The 19,646-nt window shown below is 35.2% G+C and overlaps 3 protein-coding genes across 3 annotated transcripts; 2 read left to right on the forward strand and 1 right to left on the reverse strand.

Annotated features, from left to right (window-relative positions):
• Positions 1–2,136: 2,136 nt before the first annotated feature.
• LOC110105410 (nuclear transcription factor Y subunit B-1) lies at positions 2,137–3,111 on the forward strand. Its single transcript, XM_020834909.2, has one exon. It carries the CDS (start codon positions 2,265–2,267, stop codon positions 2,910–2,912), a length of 648 nt encoding a protein of 215 aa, XP_020690568.1. The 5' UTR covers positions 2,137–2,264; the 3' UTR covers positions 2,913–3,111.
• Positions 3,112–6,486: 3,375 nt separating this feature from the next.
• Positions 6,487–13,393, forward strand: LOC110105386. Its single transcript, XM_020834867.2, has 8 exons — positions 6,487–6,548; positions 6,642–6,709; positions 6,910–7,037; positions 11,017–11,460; positions 11,693–11,743; positions 11,838–11,971; positions 12,770–12,861; positions 12,953–13,393. Exons 1-8 carry the CDS (start codon positions 6,487–6,489, stop codon positions 13,129–13,131), a joined length of 1,158 nt encoding a protein of 385 aa, XP_020690526.2. The 3' UTR covers positions 13,132–13,393.
• A 4,799-nt stretch (positions 13,394–18,192) lies between these two features.
• On the reverse strand, positions 18,193–19,040 carry LOC110105419 (protein MIZU-KUSSEI 1). The gene has a single exon (XM_020834927.2). The coding sequence runs from the start codon at positions 18,927–18,929 to the stop codon at positions 18,222–18,224; it is 708 nt and encodes a 235-aa protein (XP_020690586.1). The 5' UTR covers positions 18,930–19,040; the 3' UTR covers positions 18,193–18,221.
• Between the last annotated feature and the right edge of the window lie 606 nt (positions 19,041–19,646).

The following is a 19,646-nucleotide window of genomic DNA, read 5'->3' on the forward strand; positions in this document are numbered from 1 at the left end:
CGACTCGAGTTCAAGCTGAAATTTTGACTCACAAGTCGAGCTCGAGTAGACTTGTTTGCATCCCTGATCGATTCCCCTGTCATCTGAAGTCTCTCGTCTCAAGTCAAAAAGTTGTAGTGCTACAACTCCGACAAAAAATCATCACCTTTGTGCTACAGCTAAGGCGTTGAGATTACCTAATATGACCGATTGTAACTTGCTTTCTGTGACACCTGCTAAACAGATGATGCAAGCATGAAAAAATAGTCTATCTGGGCCCTTTAAAACTCAATGATAGGTGTGAATTTAACCTACACTAGCCTTGTCACAACCATGCCTTGTCACAACCATGACATGGCTTTGGTTAAATTAAACTAAAATTTACATAAGACCTAATTTCATTGCCAATTGAAGCTGTTGTATTTGCCAATTAATATTTGCATTGTTAATTTTAATACTAACAATTAGGGCCATACATATTGGTTTTTGGGGAGTTTGATTATATCGATCAATCGAGTTGTATTGTTGACTTAGATCTCAATTTCTTCAATCAAGCTCGGCGGTGTTGTAAATCCAGTGCAACGACATGATGCCATTGACCTATTTTGAGACAGGAGTTGATGCCGATGTGATGCGGGTATAGCGCTGTGAGTTGGTTGAATTTGTGTTCTTTTCTTATTTTAATAGTTATAATCAATTATAGGGTGAAACTCTCGCTTGGATCTACGTCTGAAGATGATGAACATGTGTGAAGTGAAGAAGAGAATGAGTGTGGAAGCTCCGCATAGTTTCTCCTATTTTCATAATAATTTCTTAATATAACGTGGCACCGTGTTTTTTCCTATTTTCAATTTTTTTCATGTTAAATCTTGGAAATCTTTCTTGGTTGTTGTTTTCTTTCTTATTTGTTTCGTTCTTTGTTTACTCCCAACAATAATGTAGCAAAAGTGTAAGCAAACAAATGCTATTATATTAGAAATTTGACTCTTATATCACTTTCAATGAGTTTTTTTTTAAAGCTTCACTCACATGAAACTTTACTAAAATTTATGAATCATTTAGGTTTTGTTTGAGATAGTTTTCTTACTACTTCTTAAAATAGTTTTCTAATACAAAAATTTTAGTTTTTATACTAGAAAGCTGTTTTAAAGAACAATAAGAAAACTGTCCCGAATGAAACCTTAGGCTTCATTTGGGAAGACTTTTTAATGCTTCTTAAAGCAATTTTTTAGTAAAATTTTTTTAATTTTTTATTAAAAATTATTTTAATAAAGCTGTCTCAAACAAAGCCTTAATCATAATGAATCTTCAATTCTTATTCCACTTATAAGATGAGTGAAATAAAACTAAGATCTCAATAAAGTTCAATATAATAGTAAATGGATTTCAATCAAGTTCAATATAAGAGTTATTTATGAGAATTTGTGGTTGCAAAAAAGTCCTTCAAAAATATACAATTAGCAGCCAAAATAATTTGCAAATATTGAAAATTAGTTAAGCTTCCATATTTTATATCGACAGGGAAATGAAAATCCTTTTTTTTAATGAGATTTTGTTATTGATGGAGAATATATATATATATATATTATTTTTTTTAATTTTTTTTTTAAATAAGAATATGATTCTTAACAAATCATAATAGAGAACAAAGATTCATGTAGCCAACTTCTTTATAATAAGAAATTATTTTGTACGGAGACCGGACGTAGAACGGTGTCCAGAGACCAACCAGAATGTGTCACATCAACAGTATCGAGCCGCAGTACCAAACAAGGGGTGACGTGGCGCATTTTGGTTGGTCTCGAGACTGTTAATCCTCAATAGAGTGATAAAGAGTTGTTGTTGTTGTTGTTAATTTGTTATAATAATTATATGTTTTTCTTATATTTTATTTGCAGATCTAATATTTATTTTTTTATGATAAAATTATACTCAACAGACGAATTATATAACTCGTGATTTTTGGTTGACCTGACAAGTAAAATATTACTCTATATTTTCATATTAAATTTATAAAATAAATTATCAAAAATTATTTAATAAAAAATTGAAAAAAAAGCCCCCAAAAATCTCGCCGGTTCACCCCGCGCATTTTGTATTACTTGACGTCAAAATCAAAACAGCCGGCCCGGCGGCCCTCCACTTTCCCCCTTCGCCTGATCTGTTTCCCCTTCTTTATAACCGGTTCTTCACTGGTAAAACGAACATCCAGCACTCAAAACCGCTCGTTCTTTCTCCCACCCTTTTCCTTTTTTTCCTTTCTCCATTGATCTAGTCAATTTGCAATGAAAAGAAGCAGGAAAAGCACATCTCAACAATCTCCGGCGAGCAGCCCACAGTCGGACGCCGACATGTCCGGCTCTTCCAAAGAACAGGACCGCTTCCTCCCCATCGCCAACGTTAGCCGCATAATGAAGCGCTCTCTTCCAGCGAACGCCAAGATATCAAAAGAAGCCAAAGAGACAGTGCAGGAGTGTGTATCCGAGTTTATCAGCTTCGTAACCGGCGAGGCTTCTGATAAGTGCCAGCGGGAAAAACGAAAGACAATCAATGGGGATGATCTTCTTTGGGCCATGAGTACCCTTGGATTTGATTCCTATGTAGTTCCGCTAAGGACTTATCTTAACAGGTATAGGGAAAGCGAAGGGGACAAGAATTGTATGGCAAGGCAGCAGGAGCCCGAAAACGTCTCCGGAGATCGTGACCAGTCCCTCAGCTTTGAAGACGGAAGCGGCGTCACTAACGAAGTTTTGGCAGCGACGGCAGCGGCCGCCGCCAGATTTGATGGTGGGTTTTATAATCCGGCGCCGGGATTTGGAGGAGGGCGTGGATTTCTTAGGAAGAACGGTAGTGGAGCTCATGACGGAGGCCAAGGTGGTGGAAGGCCTGCTTTTCCCGGCCAGTTTCATGGCTCTCGCTGGAACCCGTTTTAGGAGAATCGGCCGCCTGCTCAAATTCCTTACAATTTTTAACAGTATTTTTAAATTATATATCATATGCGTTTATGAGATAGTATTAATTTTCAAATTCTATTTGTTGTTTTTAGTTTCTAGATTGTTCGTGTAATGAAGTTGTTCATGACATTTGCATTCTCTCCAATTATCAAAGTTGGTGTATGGTATAATTATTCAGTTTCTGTCTTTAAATTTCTTTTGAATGTTCGTTTATTTTTCTCATAATTATGATGATTTAAAAAAATTAATAGAATTATAAAATTTCATCAAGATATATTAATTTTCACTTAGGAAAATTATTATGAAATTGTGAAAAATATCAATATTCAGACATTCAAATTTGATCAAGAGAATTTTTAAAAATATTAAAGTCTATTTAGTCTTCTTTTGGGACGGTTTTTTGTCGCTTCTTAAAAAACTGCTCCAAGAAGCCTTAAAAGTTATCTTAGACGAAGCCTTAGTCAATTAGAATTTTCTCATTTGAAATTGGTAGTTGTTGTACCCTTTTGTATTGGAATCATGAATGCAAATATGTATGTATTGATGTTTATTGTGGTGATGATTTCAATGTGAAGATTCTATACCGGTCCTTTTGCTTTATTTGGAATTTTAAAAGTTTATGCTTTCTCTTTGCTTCTGAGGTTGACGGAGTGCAGGCGAGAGAATCCTGAAGAAAGTATAGTTTCTTTATGTTATTCTTTGTTGCAGCTTCCAATTAGTTTCTTGTAAGATAGTTTTCACTACGAAAGATTCAAACAACCGTCGAGCAAAGTATATCAAAAACTCTAACCGTTAGTTCTCTTTCAATAAGTTCAGGCTAATTGCAGGAAACTAATGCACAGAGATCTCTGTATTTTTGACTCAACTATTTCTTTTAAATCTATTAGTTATTGAATATAATTAAAAATTAATATTTATAATTGTTCGGGCCCTCAATATTCACTTCAATAGAAAAATAGAAAATTTAACATTCTAATTTTATATAAAGATCCAACATGCAATAATCTCATATGCTTATTTTATTTTCACACACGTAATAATTTAAAATAAAATTACATTTTAGTTTTTTTTTTTTATTACAAGCAAACAAATGAGTCTTTAAAGCACTTAAAATTGAATATATACATATAATATATATATATATAATGCTCATTGTTTATTTTAATGAATTTTCCCGCATCTCTCACTAGCCACTTCTCTCACATTATCACATAATTTATTGGGACGGCAGTCCACGGCGCTTAAAACGCCACTATCAACAGTTAGACGGCAGTTATAATTGTCGATAAACGGCCGAGTAAATAAATTGTTTTAATTTTTTTTTCAATTTTCTAGCGTTATTATTATTATTATTATTATTTTTATGATTGGTTTTAGAATGATGGAGATTTGAGGACTGTCGGATGATGGTACATGGGGTGACTATTGTCAAACGATGATGATCCGAGGACCATCATTTGGCAACGAACGTATAATGACTAGTTGATTGACGGTAGTCCATGAACCATTGTCGAGTTGCGGTGGTTAGAAGGACCGTTATTGGGTGATGGTGGTTTGAGAACCATAATCGGCCACGATGGTCATAAGATTATATGTATTCAACAGGTGATGATGGTTTGGTTTGTAAAGGAGCGATGATGATTGGAGGACCATAGTTGAGACAGGGTTGTCGGAGGATCGTAGTTGACAACACTAGTGGGAGGATCAAAGTTTGGGCAATGGAGGTTAAAGAAGTGTAGTCAACAGGCAACGAAGGTAAGAACATTCGTAGTTGAGATGGTGGTCAGATGACTATAGTTGGGTTATGGTGGTTGCATGATTGTAATTAGATGACGGTGGTATGAGGACCATCGACATGCAATGAAGGTCGAAGAATTTTATTTGATAGGCGACGGAGGTTGGAAGACAATAGTTGATGGGCAGTGGTTGTTCAAAAACCGTAGTAGTCAATCAACAAAGGCTCGACGGGTGGCTCAATGATGGTGTTCTGACAGTGCACCAAATCCTTAGATCTCGGAGTTCTCTTGATTCTGATAAGAGAGTTATGGGTATAGCTCATAACTCCCTTCATGTAGAGAGTGAGGGTCTATTTATAAATTTTTGAGAGTGATATACCCGTAAAGATGGAGAAAATCCAGAATGTTTCGTTAAATGATATGTATTGATTCCCTTGATCATAAAATGTTTATTCATCATTTAAGTTCCTTTACGATGTTAGATTTAATTTATCTTGAGCTCTTTGTATTTGTCTCGTCAATTCATTTGATTCGATCATAAGTATGCCAAATTTGAAGATTATTTGGTCATTCAATTGCTATATAAAGTTTTCAATTATGCTATAGGCCCTTGATTTAGGCTCATTCATGCTCAAATTAGATCATTTTCTATATAGTTAGGTTTGTATCGTCGAGGTGTTCAATTCAATAATAAGTTTGCCTAAATCGGAGTTTAGATAGTCATGACTTTGATTTGAAAGTTTTCAACTCAAATATGTTTGACGATTCATGTCCGATTAAAGCTTTTTTATGATGTGTCTATATATATATATGATCAAATCATATAATAAAATAATATTTTATTTTAAATAGATTAGTATAATAAATTTTAATATATTTTAAATATTAAAATATTAGATAAATAAATATAAAAAATTAATAGTTTGTATCTAAATCTCATTGATTTTTTATATTTATTAGCTAATTTTCAGCTAAATGAATGGTAGTCAAAAGGGTTTGTAAGGAATTAAGTTCCGATCTTCATAAATCTTTTTTGAGTTTTGACGCAGCATGATTCTCTTTCTCCGTTTCCTCCTTCCCTCATTCAAATTGTAAAGAAGAGTTTACATATTAAATAAAAATTCTTCTCGGCTATTCTCGTGCCACTTGTAATTCAACGCTTCCTTACATTTTGTACTATTGTCATCTGTCTCATAGCTTATGGTAAATAGAAGGGGACTTGCAAGCCTAAAATAAAAGGAGGTTTGGGGCTGCCAACATTTGATGCTCTCATATTTGCTTTTGACTGTTCACTGATTATCATATATTATAATTCTGTCTCCTTGCTTTCGTCTTGGCTGTGTAATAGACATAGCTCTCCGTGGAAGCCTATTTCTAGAGATGCCTCACATATGTGGAAGAATATATATAAAACGGGCCTCAAAGCTAAACATAATTTCAGTTTCAATATTGGTGTTAATAGCCCCATCTCTCTCTATTGGGATCACTGGTGTAATGGGCAAGCACTCTATGAACTGCCAATTTCTAATTCTATCATGGATCTTTTTCCTACAGATGCAACGATTGATATGGTTATTAATCCTAATGGCTGGTCTTTGCCTCATTCACTAAATGAAACTCTTTCATGCACCATTTGGGCCATTCCTCTCTCTTTAGAGAGAACTTCTTGATGCCTGCTTTGGCTGTCCGATAATGGGTCATCTTCTTCTTTTCATGCTTTTATTTCTGAATTCTTTGAGGAATGTGATGCTATTTTGTATGCTGCGGTGTGGCACAAGCATTATGCCCTTAGATATTTTATCTTTGGTTGGATTACCATGGTGGGTGGACTTAAAACAGCTGATACTTTGATTAGGAGAAATATTTTGGTGGATCCGCTGTGTGTTTTATGCAAGCAAAAACATGAAACGGTGGCTCATCTTTTCTTTGAATGTGATTTTTCATTTGCTGTGATTTCTGGCATTTTTCACAGCTTCAGGTGTTTTCTTATTCGCCCAAATCTGTATCAAATTGCTGATTTTCTACTTGAAGGCCATTTGGGTGACCGTGTTAATCTCTCCCTCTTAATATTGTGGTGTTTTGTCCATTATATATGGCGAGAGCGGAATAAAAGGAGGTTTGCTTCTATTGATAAGAGCGCTTTTATTATAAGAGAACTTATTAGAAAAGCTGTTTTGATGAAGATAGCTAGGTGGAAGAATGGAGAAAAATTTTAAAGTATTCTGCTTTCTGGACTCTAGTTGCAGCCAGTTTACTCGGCTGCTTGTTCTTCGTGGCTTACCAGTGTTTATTCAGCTCCTGGCTCGATATATTATGGCTGAAATTCTGCTTCTATCGTGGCTCTAGGCGGAGAGCTGGTGTTCTCCCAGTTGGTTTTTCGACTTTTTTACTACTCTTGATCTAGTTTTTTGGCTTTGAGTTCGGTATTTTTGGGCGAGGATGAGTGGATTGCTCCCCTCTCCCCTAGATGGCGACTCTAAGCAACTCGGCTCTCCTTGGATGGCTTTTTTCGCAACCGGGGATTTCTCCTGCGCTAGGTGGTTGCAATCCACATACTGAGCCTTCGTTTTTGGGTGCTAACACCATTTGTTCACTGATTTTGTATTTTTACTCTCTGTTTGTATTTTATACGCCTTTTTGTTCTCTCTTTCATGTAATTTTTCCTTTACCTGTAATTATTTTGATTAATGGAATTGGGCTATGCCCTTAATTTTCCCAAAAAAACAAAAAAAATAGTTTTGACTCATTTATGGGGATGAAAAATATAATATGTTTGTATGAATATTGAGATTAAATTTTTGAATATTTAAAAAATATATTTTGACTCATTTCTTTGATTAATTGTTTTTATCATTTTATGATAAGTTAATTCTAATAACTTTCTTAAGTTTAATAATATATATATATATATTATTCTTTTTTGATGTTAGATAGAATTCGGTTTGATATTCAATATGATTGTTATTGTATTTTAAAGTAAAAAATAGATTTTTGAGTGAAAAATGTCCTTATTTTGGATATTATTACCACTATTTTTTTGTCTTTCAAAAAAAATTTATGCTAAAAAAATTGTATAGAAATTATTAAGAAACTGTCCCTAATGAGAGAAATTATTGTCTGAGGAATCCAAATGCATTCGGATTCCAATCACCGCTTGCTACGTCAGCGGATGCACTCTGGGCCAGTGCATCCAGTGACATGGCGCATAGTGATTGAAATCCGAATACATTCGAATTCCGTACACAATAATTTCTCCCTAATGAAGCCTTAGATACCCCTCATCTTCGCACTATTTTAAAGTTGATAACTGTTTTATTTGAATAAGCTTAAGGCTTAATTCATTTCGAAGAAGCATCAAGCATTGCAGTTGGAGAATCATAAATACCTTTCTGAAACTAGAAAACCTTTGATGTCAGCACTGTAACGATGAATTCATGGGCGAGATTCAATGATGGCTGGAGAAAACACAAGAACTGCCCCTCGCTGCAGCCCTCCCAAGAGTTGGGAAGATTTGTGCGCTTCAAGGCTCAACAGACATGATCGAGAACGCTAGGTGTATTCAAGGTAACAAAATCGAAAGACAAATCTTTATATATAGAAAGAAGAGTACATCTAAATACGCAGAAACTAATCCTGTTTGGTTCCCAGCCCAAATCACAGTACAAATTAAATCAGAAAACAGCAGTAGAAATCTTCGTCGATCGGAATTTACATTAATTTCTCCTTCTTCCTTATCCAGCCGAAGAAGCGCGTCCTTTTTGATTGCTTGTTTTCTTTCGATGCTTTAGTTTCTTCTACCATCTCCTCTGCTTCCATGGCCTTCACTTTATCATTGTAGAGCTTCTTCATGATTGGTTTTAGGATGAGCTCTACCATTACCTGTGAAGTAAAGAAATCACTTCAGCCAAATTTTGTTTTCTATTTTTTTCTTTCTGGATCTGTGTTAGCTGTTCAAGCTAATGGAGAGGGCTATATGTATAGAGAGTAGATGGTCAAAGAAGGCGCTGCAGCTTCTTCGTGGATTTTTCCTTCTTGACCTCGTCTGTTGGTCAATCACTTAGTGCGCTCTTTCCTATATTTCTCACATTGAATACTGTATATATAATTTTGTTAAGATGATATTTTTATTAAGATATTTCTGCAAATTTTGTGTTTGAATTTTGAAACAGTCAAAAAGTTTTTTTAGTGGGATAAAGTTGATTATTTTAAAAATATAATCAATATTTTTCAATAAATATTTATAAGCATTGATTTAAACTAAATAAACGAACATAACTACATAACTTTATTATGCATAGATATAAAACAAATCATCAAATAAGTATTTTATTGAGCTCAAATAATTATTTATTTAAGAACAAACAAATGTATTAGGAATATAATTAAACAGATGAGTCAATATTTAAGATTGTTCATTTGTATGTCGAGTTTTATATTCTTTTTATGATTATTCAATAACTTAAATAAATGAATATAAACATATAATCTAGAGAGTACTAATTTGATTTTATTACACTATTTTTGCACTTTGAATAAATCCTTGCAATCTCGACCAAACTTTCACTAGTTGCATCTTTCATGTTAGTATAGAGCTTCCTTTATTGGCCCTAACTCAGATATCTCTAGTGGGGAAGAATAAGCAACACAATAATCACTCTTTCTTGGGTGTCAGGGTTGGTACTCTCACATCTTACAATGTGCTCTACCTTGATCTAATTTTCTCCTTCAACAAATACCTCTGTTATTTTGGATTAATCAAGCATTCTGTTTTTTTTTTCTCTAACATTATAATAGCATTATGTTGCTCGAGTTGTTGTTGTTGTTTAGATTCCTGCCTTACCACTTGCTATATTGATGCAATTGAAGGTATATATAGTGTTTATGGTAACACTATGATAACTCAACTACTAAGTTTTCCTCCCACTCTTTTTATGCAAGTCAAGGTGTTCAGAGGTTTTAGCTTGGTCTGGAATATTTCTTTAACTTGGTTGATCTAGGACCATAGCATTAATAATGCTAAGTGGTCCTCTAAACATCTCGTTCGCAATTGTCGGTCGATTTGCATTTTGCTCATTAAAAGTTTAAAAAATTTCCTTCATCTTATTTCTAAGGTGAACCCATTCTCTTCATTCCATGGGCTACCTTAAATCAGCTTGTTAAAACACTAAAATTTTCTTTCATTAAAAAGTTTATGTATTATCACACAAATATTAAGCTATAAAACTTACATAGTCTTAATTTGATTGTTAGTATTTTTTCTCATTACTTAACTCGATACATATTCTTATCAAACCCTTGCTAGCTTGTAGAAGATTATATTGCATTATTCTTAGGGGTGTTAATTTCGGGTCACGGATCGGATTCGGGTCGAACCCGGAACTGACCCGAGTTCAATCGGGTCGACCCTAACCCGACCCGAGTAGGTAAACGGGTCGAATATTCGAACCCGGACTCGACCCGGCGGGTTGCCGGGTTGACCCGACCCGACGCAGGACGTAGCGGGTGTACGGTTGGCTGGGTGCGCCGGACGCGGGCGGGTCCGTCGTGCACAGACAGGACGCCGTGGGTGTGCAGGCGGCGGAAACATCATCTCAGAAACATACCAAAAGTTACGCGGTAAAAGTTTCGTCAATACAAAGATATGCACGTTTTTCGGTAACGGAAACACAAAACTGAGCAAAGAAATACCAAAACTCGAAATCTTTGAAATCAGAAATAGGATTCAGAGTCCTTACTGCGAGGCGAACAAATCTTCCAACAACGGCGACGGACGAAAAGCGCACTGCGAGCTCCAAAACCAAGCCTTTTCCTCTCTTTTTTCCTTCTCTTTCTCTCTCCAGCTTTTTCATTCTCTTCAAAATGATCCAAAATATCTCAATTCCAATACTTATCAAACAGGATCGTCCCGGACGATTCCTATTCGTCCTGGGACGATTTGCCCTCTGAACAAATCTCGTCCAGACGAAGTGTATTCGTTCTTGGACGATTTGCTCTCTGGACAAATTTCGTCCCGACGGTTCGTCCAGGTTCGTACAGGTTCGTCCAGACGAATCATACAGATTCTTTACAATTTTCTTCAGTTCGTCCCGTACTAAAGTCAGTTCATACGGACTAACTGCATTAAAAAAAATGCACTTCGGAGAAGTTTTACATAGACGATCCAAAATGGGTGCCAAATAGGCTGGGCCAGTCATTATCTATGCTAATGACTAGCATCACTCATAATTTTTTTTTTTATTTTGGTTTTGTTTTTGCCTAATTAATTATTAAATAGTTTTTTTTTTAATTGTCTTCACGATAATTTTTAAAAGCTTTTTTTCTTCTTAATAATTTCATTACTTTTATAGAACTCCAGCCTTGAGCCAAATTCCGGCGAGCCTGGTCTTGCGTTGATTTTCAGACCCCTGAGAAGTGAACAAAGCCGCACCTTTCGTTTATCCAAGCAATCTCTAGCGATGTCTCTTCTTCGTCCTCATTCAGCTATTAATTTTCTCTACTCTACTTCGTCTTCTTGCACATCTTCTCTCTCCCCTCGCCTTCTTTTCCATAGAAGTAAGAATGGAGCAATCATTGATTGCCAAATCATCAGGGGAAGGACCTTAATGTCGTCTTCTGGAAAGAAGGGGCTTGTACCCTTTCTTCCTTTTTCCTCTCTTGACCTTGATGCCTCAACCTCCAACGATCCCCATTTCATGTCCTCCTCGGTTGGATCTCCCCCACAATCTCTTTCCTTCTCCCAGTGGAATCTTGGTCCCAGACATATCCTTCTTCTCAATATTATAGCCTGCACGGTAAGCCTGCTTTAATGCCTCGTATAGGGTTTCAAATTTTTATGAATTTTAGTCGATTTTCAGAAATCAAACTGCATGATCATGGCTTCCCATTTTTGTTTGTTTTTATTTGTTTTTGATGATGTCCCTTTGGTTTAACGAGCAACTGGCATGCTTGCTACATATAAATATTATTTGCTTAGGTATTTTCCCATGTTTATGTGTCGTTGAGCAGTTTTGACTATGTTCACAGGTTGCTATTTCCGCCTCCTGGTTGTTCTTCGCAGCGATTCCAACCCTTCTGGTAGCTTTTAGTTATACTTCTGAAATTTGTTTTCAGGAGACAATTAACTTTGATTTTTCTTGTTTTTATCTATTTATGCTGTTGAAAAGTGTAGGCTTTTAAGAGAGCTGCGGAGTCACTGGAGAAGTTGTTAGATGTCACAGCAGAGGAGCTACCGGACACTATGGCAACTATGAGACTATGTGGAATGGAGATAAGTGACTTGACCATGGAGCTAAGTGATCTAGGGTTAGTCAATTGAGCTTCCTTTTTCTCTTTCTCTAAGGTATTAATTGAACTGCCCAAGGCCAAGTGTGAACACTTATTCAGCCCAAATTCTTTAGACAGATCTGATTTTATAAACAATGGCCTCCTTAATACCACTTATCAATGTGAAATAGAATAATCTACATTTGACCAAAACTTTTAATCACATTTAAGGCTTATGCATTTGATAGTTTATTGGTTCAACTGATATAAGATGTCATTCAGACTTATTTTTGTTGACCTACTCAGCTCAAGTATTAATAAAACAAAGCTATTATTTTGGGATTACTTTTAAATTTTCTAACAGTAATGATGGTTTTAGGAGTTAAAATTACAAATTATGCAAGACATAGGTAATATGTATTGGTATTAAAAGAAAATTTAGGGAAATTTGCATATATATACCACTTTATTTCACGCTATTTACATATCTAACAATCAAAACATTAATATTACAAGCCTACCACCCATATACAACTTTAATATCAAATATATCACTTCTATAATTCATTTCTATCATTCATATCATCTTATAAACTTTAATATTTCATTCCATGCACTCAAATTTGTTCTATGAGTGGTAGGCATGTAATATTAATATTTTGAGTATTATATATGTAGATAGCATGAAATAAAGTGGTATGTATGTAAATCCCATGTAAATTTAAATGATCGTGATGTGGATATAATTGCATGGCTTGATGGAAGGCTCTTTTATGCCCAAAAAACATAGAAACTTAGATGAATTGTTGCTTACCCTTTTTTTTGTTAATCTCGTAGGCAGGGGATAAAGCAAGGTGTGAGGAACTCTACTCGAACTATTCGTGTGGCCGAGGAAAGGCTTCGTCACCTCACTACCATGGATCCAATAGGTTAGTTGATCCATCAATTGTTTCATCTCTTATAGTGATATGTAGTTATTAGGATGGAATGGTGTGTTTTACTCCATCTTTACCTGTTTAGTATCAACACAGGGGCACAACATTTCGCAACAGATGGCGACATTGCCATTAGCTAAAAGAGAAAGGAACTTACGTGAAGGCATTGTAAAGGGAAGGACACTTTTTGGAGTTATATTTGGTTTTTCAAAATTTTCTCGCTGGGCTTGGAACTTTTTCAAGTCTCGTGATCAGAGGCGCTAGCTATGTAAGCAACCAAGAGCAATGCATTAGACTTTGTGTAGGATTGTTGTTACTATCTATGTTACATATAGCTCATAAATTGAAGTAGGTTTGCTAGATATTTTTTTTCTGTGTTTCTTGCATGTTTGTAGATCATAGTATGCTTCCATGCCAAAAAAAAAGGAGAAAAAGATATTTCGGTTATGCTTTTTAGTTTTTTCAAGTGAATATTGATATGAATTTACTCTTTATGTCTGGCTCATATTAAATACCTTTAGGTAGATTTATTGGCTTTTGTTTGAATGCTTCATATTTTAAGAATACTTTTGAAGTTATATTTTGCTAGAGTAATGTCCGACTAATATTATAGCTTCATTGTGTATTCATAGTAACTGATGGTTCCTTGCTTGTATGGCACATGTGATTGTGTGAACATTCTTTTTCTTCATGTCTTCTTCTTGTAGTGTTAAGCTGTTTTTAAATGTCATTCCTATGTTGCTAAAGTGTGTTTTTCACATCCCCAGATGGTGAAGGAAATATAGATATTTTCTTTCATAGTTATGTACGCAGACTTACATATCATATGAATTTTATGTATGTTACAGTTTGGAATTAGGGAGTTATGCTTTCTAGGAAGTTTAAGTACTCTATATGTAACAAGAATCCTTCCATAGGGTCACCGTACCTGTTCTTATGCTGGATGCTTGGTTACTAGTGATCTGTAAGGCCGCCATTTCATACCTCATTGCTATGCCTATTTTAAAGTTCAAGAATGTACTGGTAGACTAGTATTTACACATCCCTCCCACAGGATGACTAGCAGGATTATACTCTATAACTATCAACAACAACAACACCAACAACATCAAGCCTTTATCCCACTATGTGGGTTCGGTTTCATGAATTTGTTTTCTCCTTTGTGTTCTATTAAGAGTCAAATTCTCATTTAAATTTAATAAAGAAAGGTTATTTCTATTTTTTTTTTTTATTTTTAATAGTTTGATAAATGCTCCTTTTAAAGAAAGGTTATTTCTAATATATTCTAACAAAGCCTTTTTAGGTCTACCTCTATCTTTCTTAACATAAGTCAATTTGAATACATATACTCTCCTAACCAGATCATCATAAAGCCGCTGTTTTTTATGACCAAACTATCTAAGGCAACTCTCTCTAATCTCATTTGCCACTGGAGCTACTCCAACTTTTTCACATATATATTTGTTTCGTATCCTGCTCTAAGTGTAAAGTCACTCATCTGCCTGAGTATCCTCATCTATGCAATAACTCTATAAATTGTCAACAAAGAAAAAAATATTCTCTAGGAACTATAATTATGGTTTGGTGTTCAAGCTGGCATAAATGTTGTCCAACTAAGATTGTTGTTGTGTATGTCTATTTATTATATATTTCTGATATCTCAAAGTAATTGGAATTAGATGGGATTGATTTAAGTTTTATTTTCTAATTTCTTTATTATATTAAAAGACCAAAGACGTTTCTTTTAAAACGTTTGTGAAGGTGGGAATTGGTATTTAAATTCTCATTATGCCCTCTTTTATACAAACTTTATGTTGCCTTACAATAATTCATGAAAAAGCTACGTCTAATATTCCATTCCATTTTTTCATTCTAAATCTTCTATTTCCTTTTATCAGGAGAGGTTTTAGGTGGGAGTAATCTTAGTGGGTTTTATGATGGCTAGTAATAGATGCTTAAAAATAAGGAATGCGTACTTCAGATTGTATAGAAACATAGGAACAAATTCAACTATTCTCATAATAGTTTGTCAGTTATGCTTTAGAAATGAATAGGTGTTTGTGCATATTTTGATAGTCTAATGATCTGTTAGGATGTTTGGTTTAAGTTATATCTTGATGCTGGATTCTTTCTAATGGGCACTTAATTTCTTTAAACTTTTTAAGAAAGTGGCGTTTACCCTACAAAAGAAATTTTGGATTCTTAGAGTTTTAGTGATTTTCTTCATTTTCTTAGGGAATTCTTGTTCCTATAAAGGGCATCATGCGCACTTTTCCTCTTTATCCTTTAGCTCATTAATTCTTACCTCTTAATGAAAACTTCATTATGGTCGTCATGCTCCATGATTAAAGACATCTAAAACAAGTTTCCATCATGTCACACTTTTAGCTTACATTCATTTTATCTAGCTATTTGATAGGACGTGGATGCACGTTTCACAAAAATTAGTGGATGAAACACGAAAAATTGGGAAAAATGCCCAAAATAAATTTTATTGAAAGAATTATAAAGAGAAATGCAAGATTCAATTGGATCTTCAATTGGAGAGGAAGATTTGGCTCTCTTAAATCTCTAGTTGCTGCCTGGAGCCCAAATAACCTAAGAATAAACTAAATTTAACAAACACCAAAACATAATTATGAAACCGCCCTATTATTAGCCTTAAATAAGCTCCCATAATTACCTCATAAATTAGCCCCCTTTCCTTGAATAATTCCTTCTCAAATTAGATTTATTTCCTTAATTAATTCCCTCTCAATTGTAATTAAAACTTTCCTAAACAATCTCCCCTTAATTCCTCTTTCTTTTCTCCAAATAATTCCCTCTTAGATTTTAAATTCAAATTAAATTTTTTGCTCTAAATAATTCATTCTCAAATATAATTAAAACATTTCTAAACAATTCCCCTTTGATTAAGAACCTTCTTAAACAACTCCCTCTTGATTATAAAACTTCATAATTCCCTCACAATCAAATCTGCCGGTCCATCAATACTCCCCTTCCAAAGTGCCACCTTGTCCTTAAGGTGGAACGAAGAAAACTGTTGTTGAAGCACTTGACTAATACCATTAGACTGAAAAAAGGATCGACTCTGGGTCAAATGTTCCCTAGCTCTAACATCTCCCTATCAATCTCTCAATCTAGTCATTCTAGATTTGAGGATAACGATACAAACAAACACTGATAGTTGAGACAACTTCTTTCAAGATGATAGCATGTTCATATTCCCGCAAAGGAGGCAACCCTTGAACTGGCTAAAACACCTCTTGATATTGCTGTAGGAGTGGTTGAACCATGGATGGTGCTTCTATCTTCTCTCCATCTTCTTCGCCTTCCAACAAGAAGTCACATGGGTGTACAAATTAGGAGTATAAGAAAGCTTTTTTTCCTTAAACACAAGCACATACATTCTCTCTCTAAAAGAGAAACCTCAAATCTCAGAAGCTAAACAGAACAAGAAATCAGACGAGAGATATAAGAGATAAACATACATCATATAATATCAAAATTCTCCACTTGAATGCTCCTTAAATGAGTACCATCAAGACTCATGCATATATATTGAATTACCGCATTATTTCTTTTTATAAGGATCCCTTTGTGTGTAGAAAACACTCAAGTTAAATAGAATTGTTTATACAAAGAATGCCCTTCTGTTTTTTCTCCTATCCTCTTGCATTTGCTCGGTTTTGCTGGATGCTTAATTTGTTCTATTATATACTACTTAATCATGTTATGGAATCATTGGATCAGTTAGACTCTGATTCAAATTTCCATATTTCTTATGACCACATTGCTGGATGAACAGTAAGTGAGAAGGTTTGTGATTTTTTAATAATATTATACATAATTAGTATTGTTTATGTAGTGTATGAATGTAACTGAATTGAGCCAACTCGTTATTTAGCTCGAGCTCAACTTATTTGTTACCTTGAGAGCTAGCAATGAGCTCGAGTTTGAGCTCAACCTAATGAATTGAGTTGGTGCCTTAATTAACACCTAAGTACACCTTTAGTGTTCATCCATGGCGATTAATGTTTAATCATGCTGATCTGTTAACTGAGCTTATGCTCTCGAGTCAAGTTTAAGCTTATAATGAGTTTAATCGAGTCAATTTCAAGTTTGAATTTGAGCCACATCGTAATACATCAAGTTGAGCTCTTGTCAACATAGACTTGTCAAGATTACATAATAAAAATTGCAATTAATTTTGACCCACTAGATTGATTCATGGGGAATAAGTAAAATTTATTTTGATTTTTTATTTAGTTATTGTGAAACTGAGTTAATATTTTTTATGGCTCAATAATTTTTATTTTTATTTAGAGATAAATAGAAAATTGTAAAAGAAATGCATATTTATTTATATTTCCTAAATGTAAGTACATTGCATTCTCCATACAAAAAAAACATAGAAAATGAAGGCCTTATTTGAATGAGAGATTACTATATGCGGAGATCAGACACGTAACCGTTCGGTTGTCTCTGCGAACACAAAAAAACACAATAAAAGTGTAGTGTTGAACGATAAAGGTGTAGTTATAAATAATAACTGTGTTTTTACTATTTACAGATATAACCGTATCCGCCTCCGCACATAATAATCTCTCTATTCGAAGCCACTGTTATGAGACACCTTCATGAACAATCCTAAATTCCAAGGACAAACTTGCGAGCTCAAATCCATCCCTAATTAAATCATAAATAATAATAATAAGGTATTACATACATAGCAACTAAAAGTATTCTGTTAGCTTATTTAACATTTAAATTTTATTAGTTACTAAACTTATAATTGTCATTATTTTTTGCTACTCATTCTCACATTTCAAAATTCAAAAATACTTGACAATGAAGAAGTAATATAGATGCTTCAATGAGATCTTGCTAGTAAGGACATCGACAAAACCGACAGAGAGGTTGACTTTCACTATAAGGAATGTCTAAGAAGGACGAATGTTATCTTGTTAGAAAGGTCATCGGCATGAGAGATTATTCTGAGCGGACGCCTGAAGGCAGTTCATCGTTTGGAGATCAACTAGAATGCGACACGTCAGTAGTATTGAGCTGTGGCACCAAGTAGTATCAAGCCGGGCACCGAGCAAAGAATGACACGGCACATTCTGGTTGGTCTCCGGACCAGAATAATTTCATCATCGACAGGAGTGTGAAGAAGCTTTTTGATAGAAATTAATTGGAGAGTGAGAAAGATAATATTTTTAATATTATTTAAAGTTTTAAATATTATGAAAGTAAATAATAAATTTTGAGTATTAAATGTATAAATAAAATAAATTTAAAATATCATGTATATAAATCCCCTAATAAAAGAAAATTCAATTAAAAAAAAAATCTTAAATCCGAACAAAGAAAATGCTGAGCTCTGGCCCATTAGTATCCTCTGGGCTCAGCAAATACAGAGTCTCGGAATCCTTACTTGCCATCACATATTCAAAACAGGCTCTCAGATACGCCACCTCCCCTTTATCTCTCCCATTCCCATCCGGAAGAACTCCGGCGCCCATCGACACCGCCCTCAGAAGCTCCATCAACGCCAGATCTTCCTTCGTAGCCTCTCTCCTCACCGCATATCCACACTTCCTCCCATTATAAAACACTCCCCACATCCCTTCTTCCATCACCCTCCTCCCGGCCGCCGCCCTGCCGGCGCGCTCGCATTCCAGCGCAATTCTGACCATCCCGGTTCCCATCTCCCGCATAAGGACCTGCGTCTGCACGGCCATTTCGAGCACGACCCAAGGGAGGCAGCGCGGGCTCTCTTGGATGGAGAGGCTGACGCGGCCGCGGAGATTGCCGAAGAGCGTGCCGGTGACGCGAGCGGGAGAAGCGTTCACGGTGTCGTGGGAGTGGGGTAGGCCGCAGCGGGGGGTGTTGAAGATAGGGAGGGTGCGGCAGATGGAGCGGAAGAGGCGGAGGGGGTTGTGGCGGCCGGCGTGGCGTGGGCGGCGAGAGGGTTGGAGGAGACTGGGGGTGCGGGGGATGATGGGGCGGGATGGGTTTTCGAGGTCGTCCACGGCGGAGGAGGAAGAGGAGGCGGCCATTGGAAGGAGGAGGATGGGAGGAGAGGGATTTGAGGAAGGGGAAGGTGAGTGGAGGCTATTTTAGGAGATCGGGTGGTGCAGGCAAGTTGGAACAACAGATTTCGGCTCTAAATTTAAATATTTATAAAAAAAAATTCGAAAAATTACAGTGCTTTAGATTTTATACAAAAATTTTCAATTATATGCATACTGAGATTCACTATTGAAAAAAAAAAAAAAATCAAAATTTTTTGTGGATATCTCAAATTCAATGCTTAATATTATATAAATACTCAAATGCATTATTTAAGCACTTTGTTTTTAATTTATTTTATTTATTTATATTAGATGATATTAGATTAATAAGTCCTAATATATTATATAAACGGTTACAGTAGTTCTCATAACCAACCACAAAGCGTTGGTTAGTGGGCTCAGTTTGTATTGGTTTAAACGGCCCATCGACCCCTCTACCCTAAAATATGTGATAGGCCCAGTCAGAGTTCTTATAACCAACTATGATTTTTAGAAAAGAAAAATCGAAATTCAGAGAAGCATAATAATAAAAAAAATATTTTCTCTTTGCATCCGTCAGTTATCATTTTCTCTCTCCACCTATTTTTCATTGTAAGATCATCTCCAAGACTCCAACCGAATTATATACCACCCTGTCTACCATTTGTTGCATTTTAAACTCTAAATCTGACATCAAAATTCGGTAAGTGAACAACCTAAGCC

The sequence above is a fragment of the Dendrobium catenatum genome, unplaced genomic scaffold (assembly GCF_001605985.2).
Source record: "Dendrobium catenatum unplaced genomic scaffold, ASM160598v2 fragScaff_scaffold_1087, whole genome shotgun sequence".
Classification (NCBI taxonomy): domain Eukaryota; kingdom Viridiplantae; phylum Streptophyta; class Magnoliopsida; order Asparagales; family Orchidaceae; genus Dendrobium; species Dendrobium catenatum.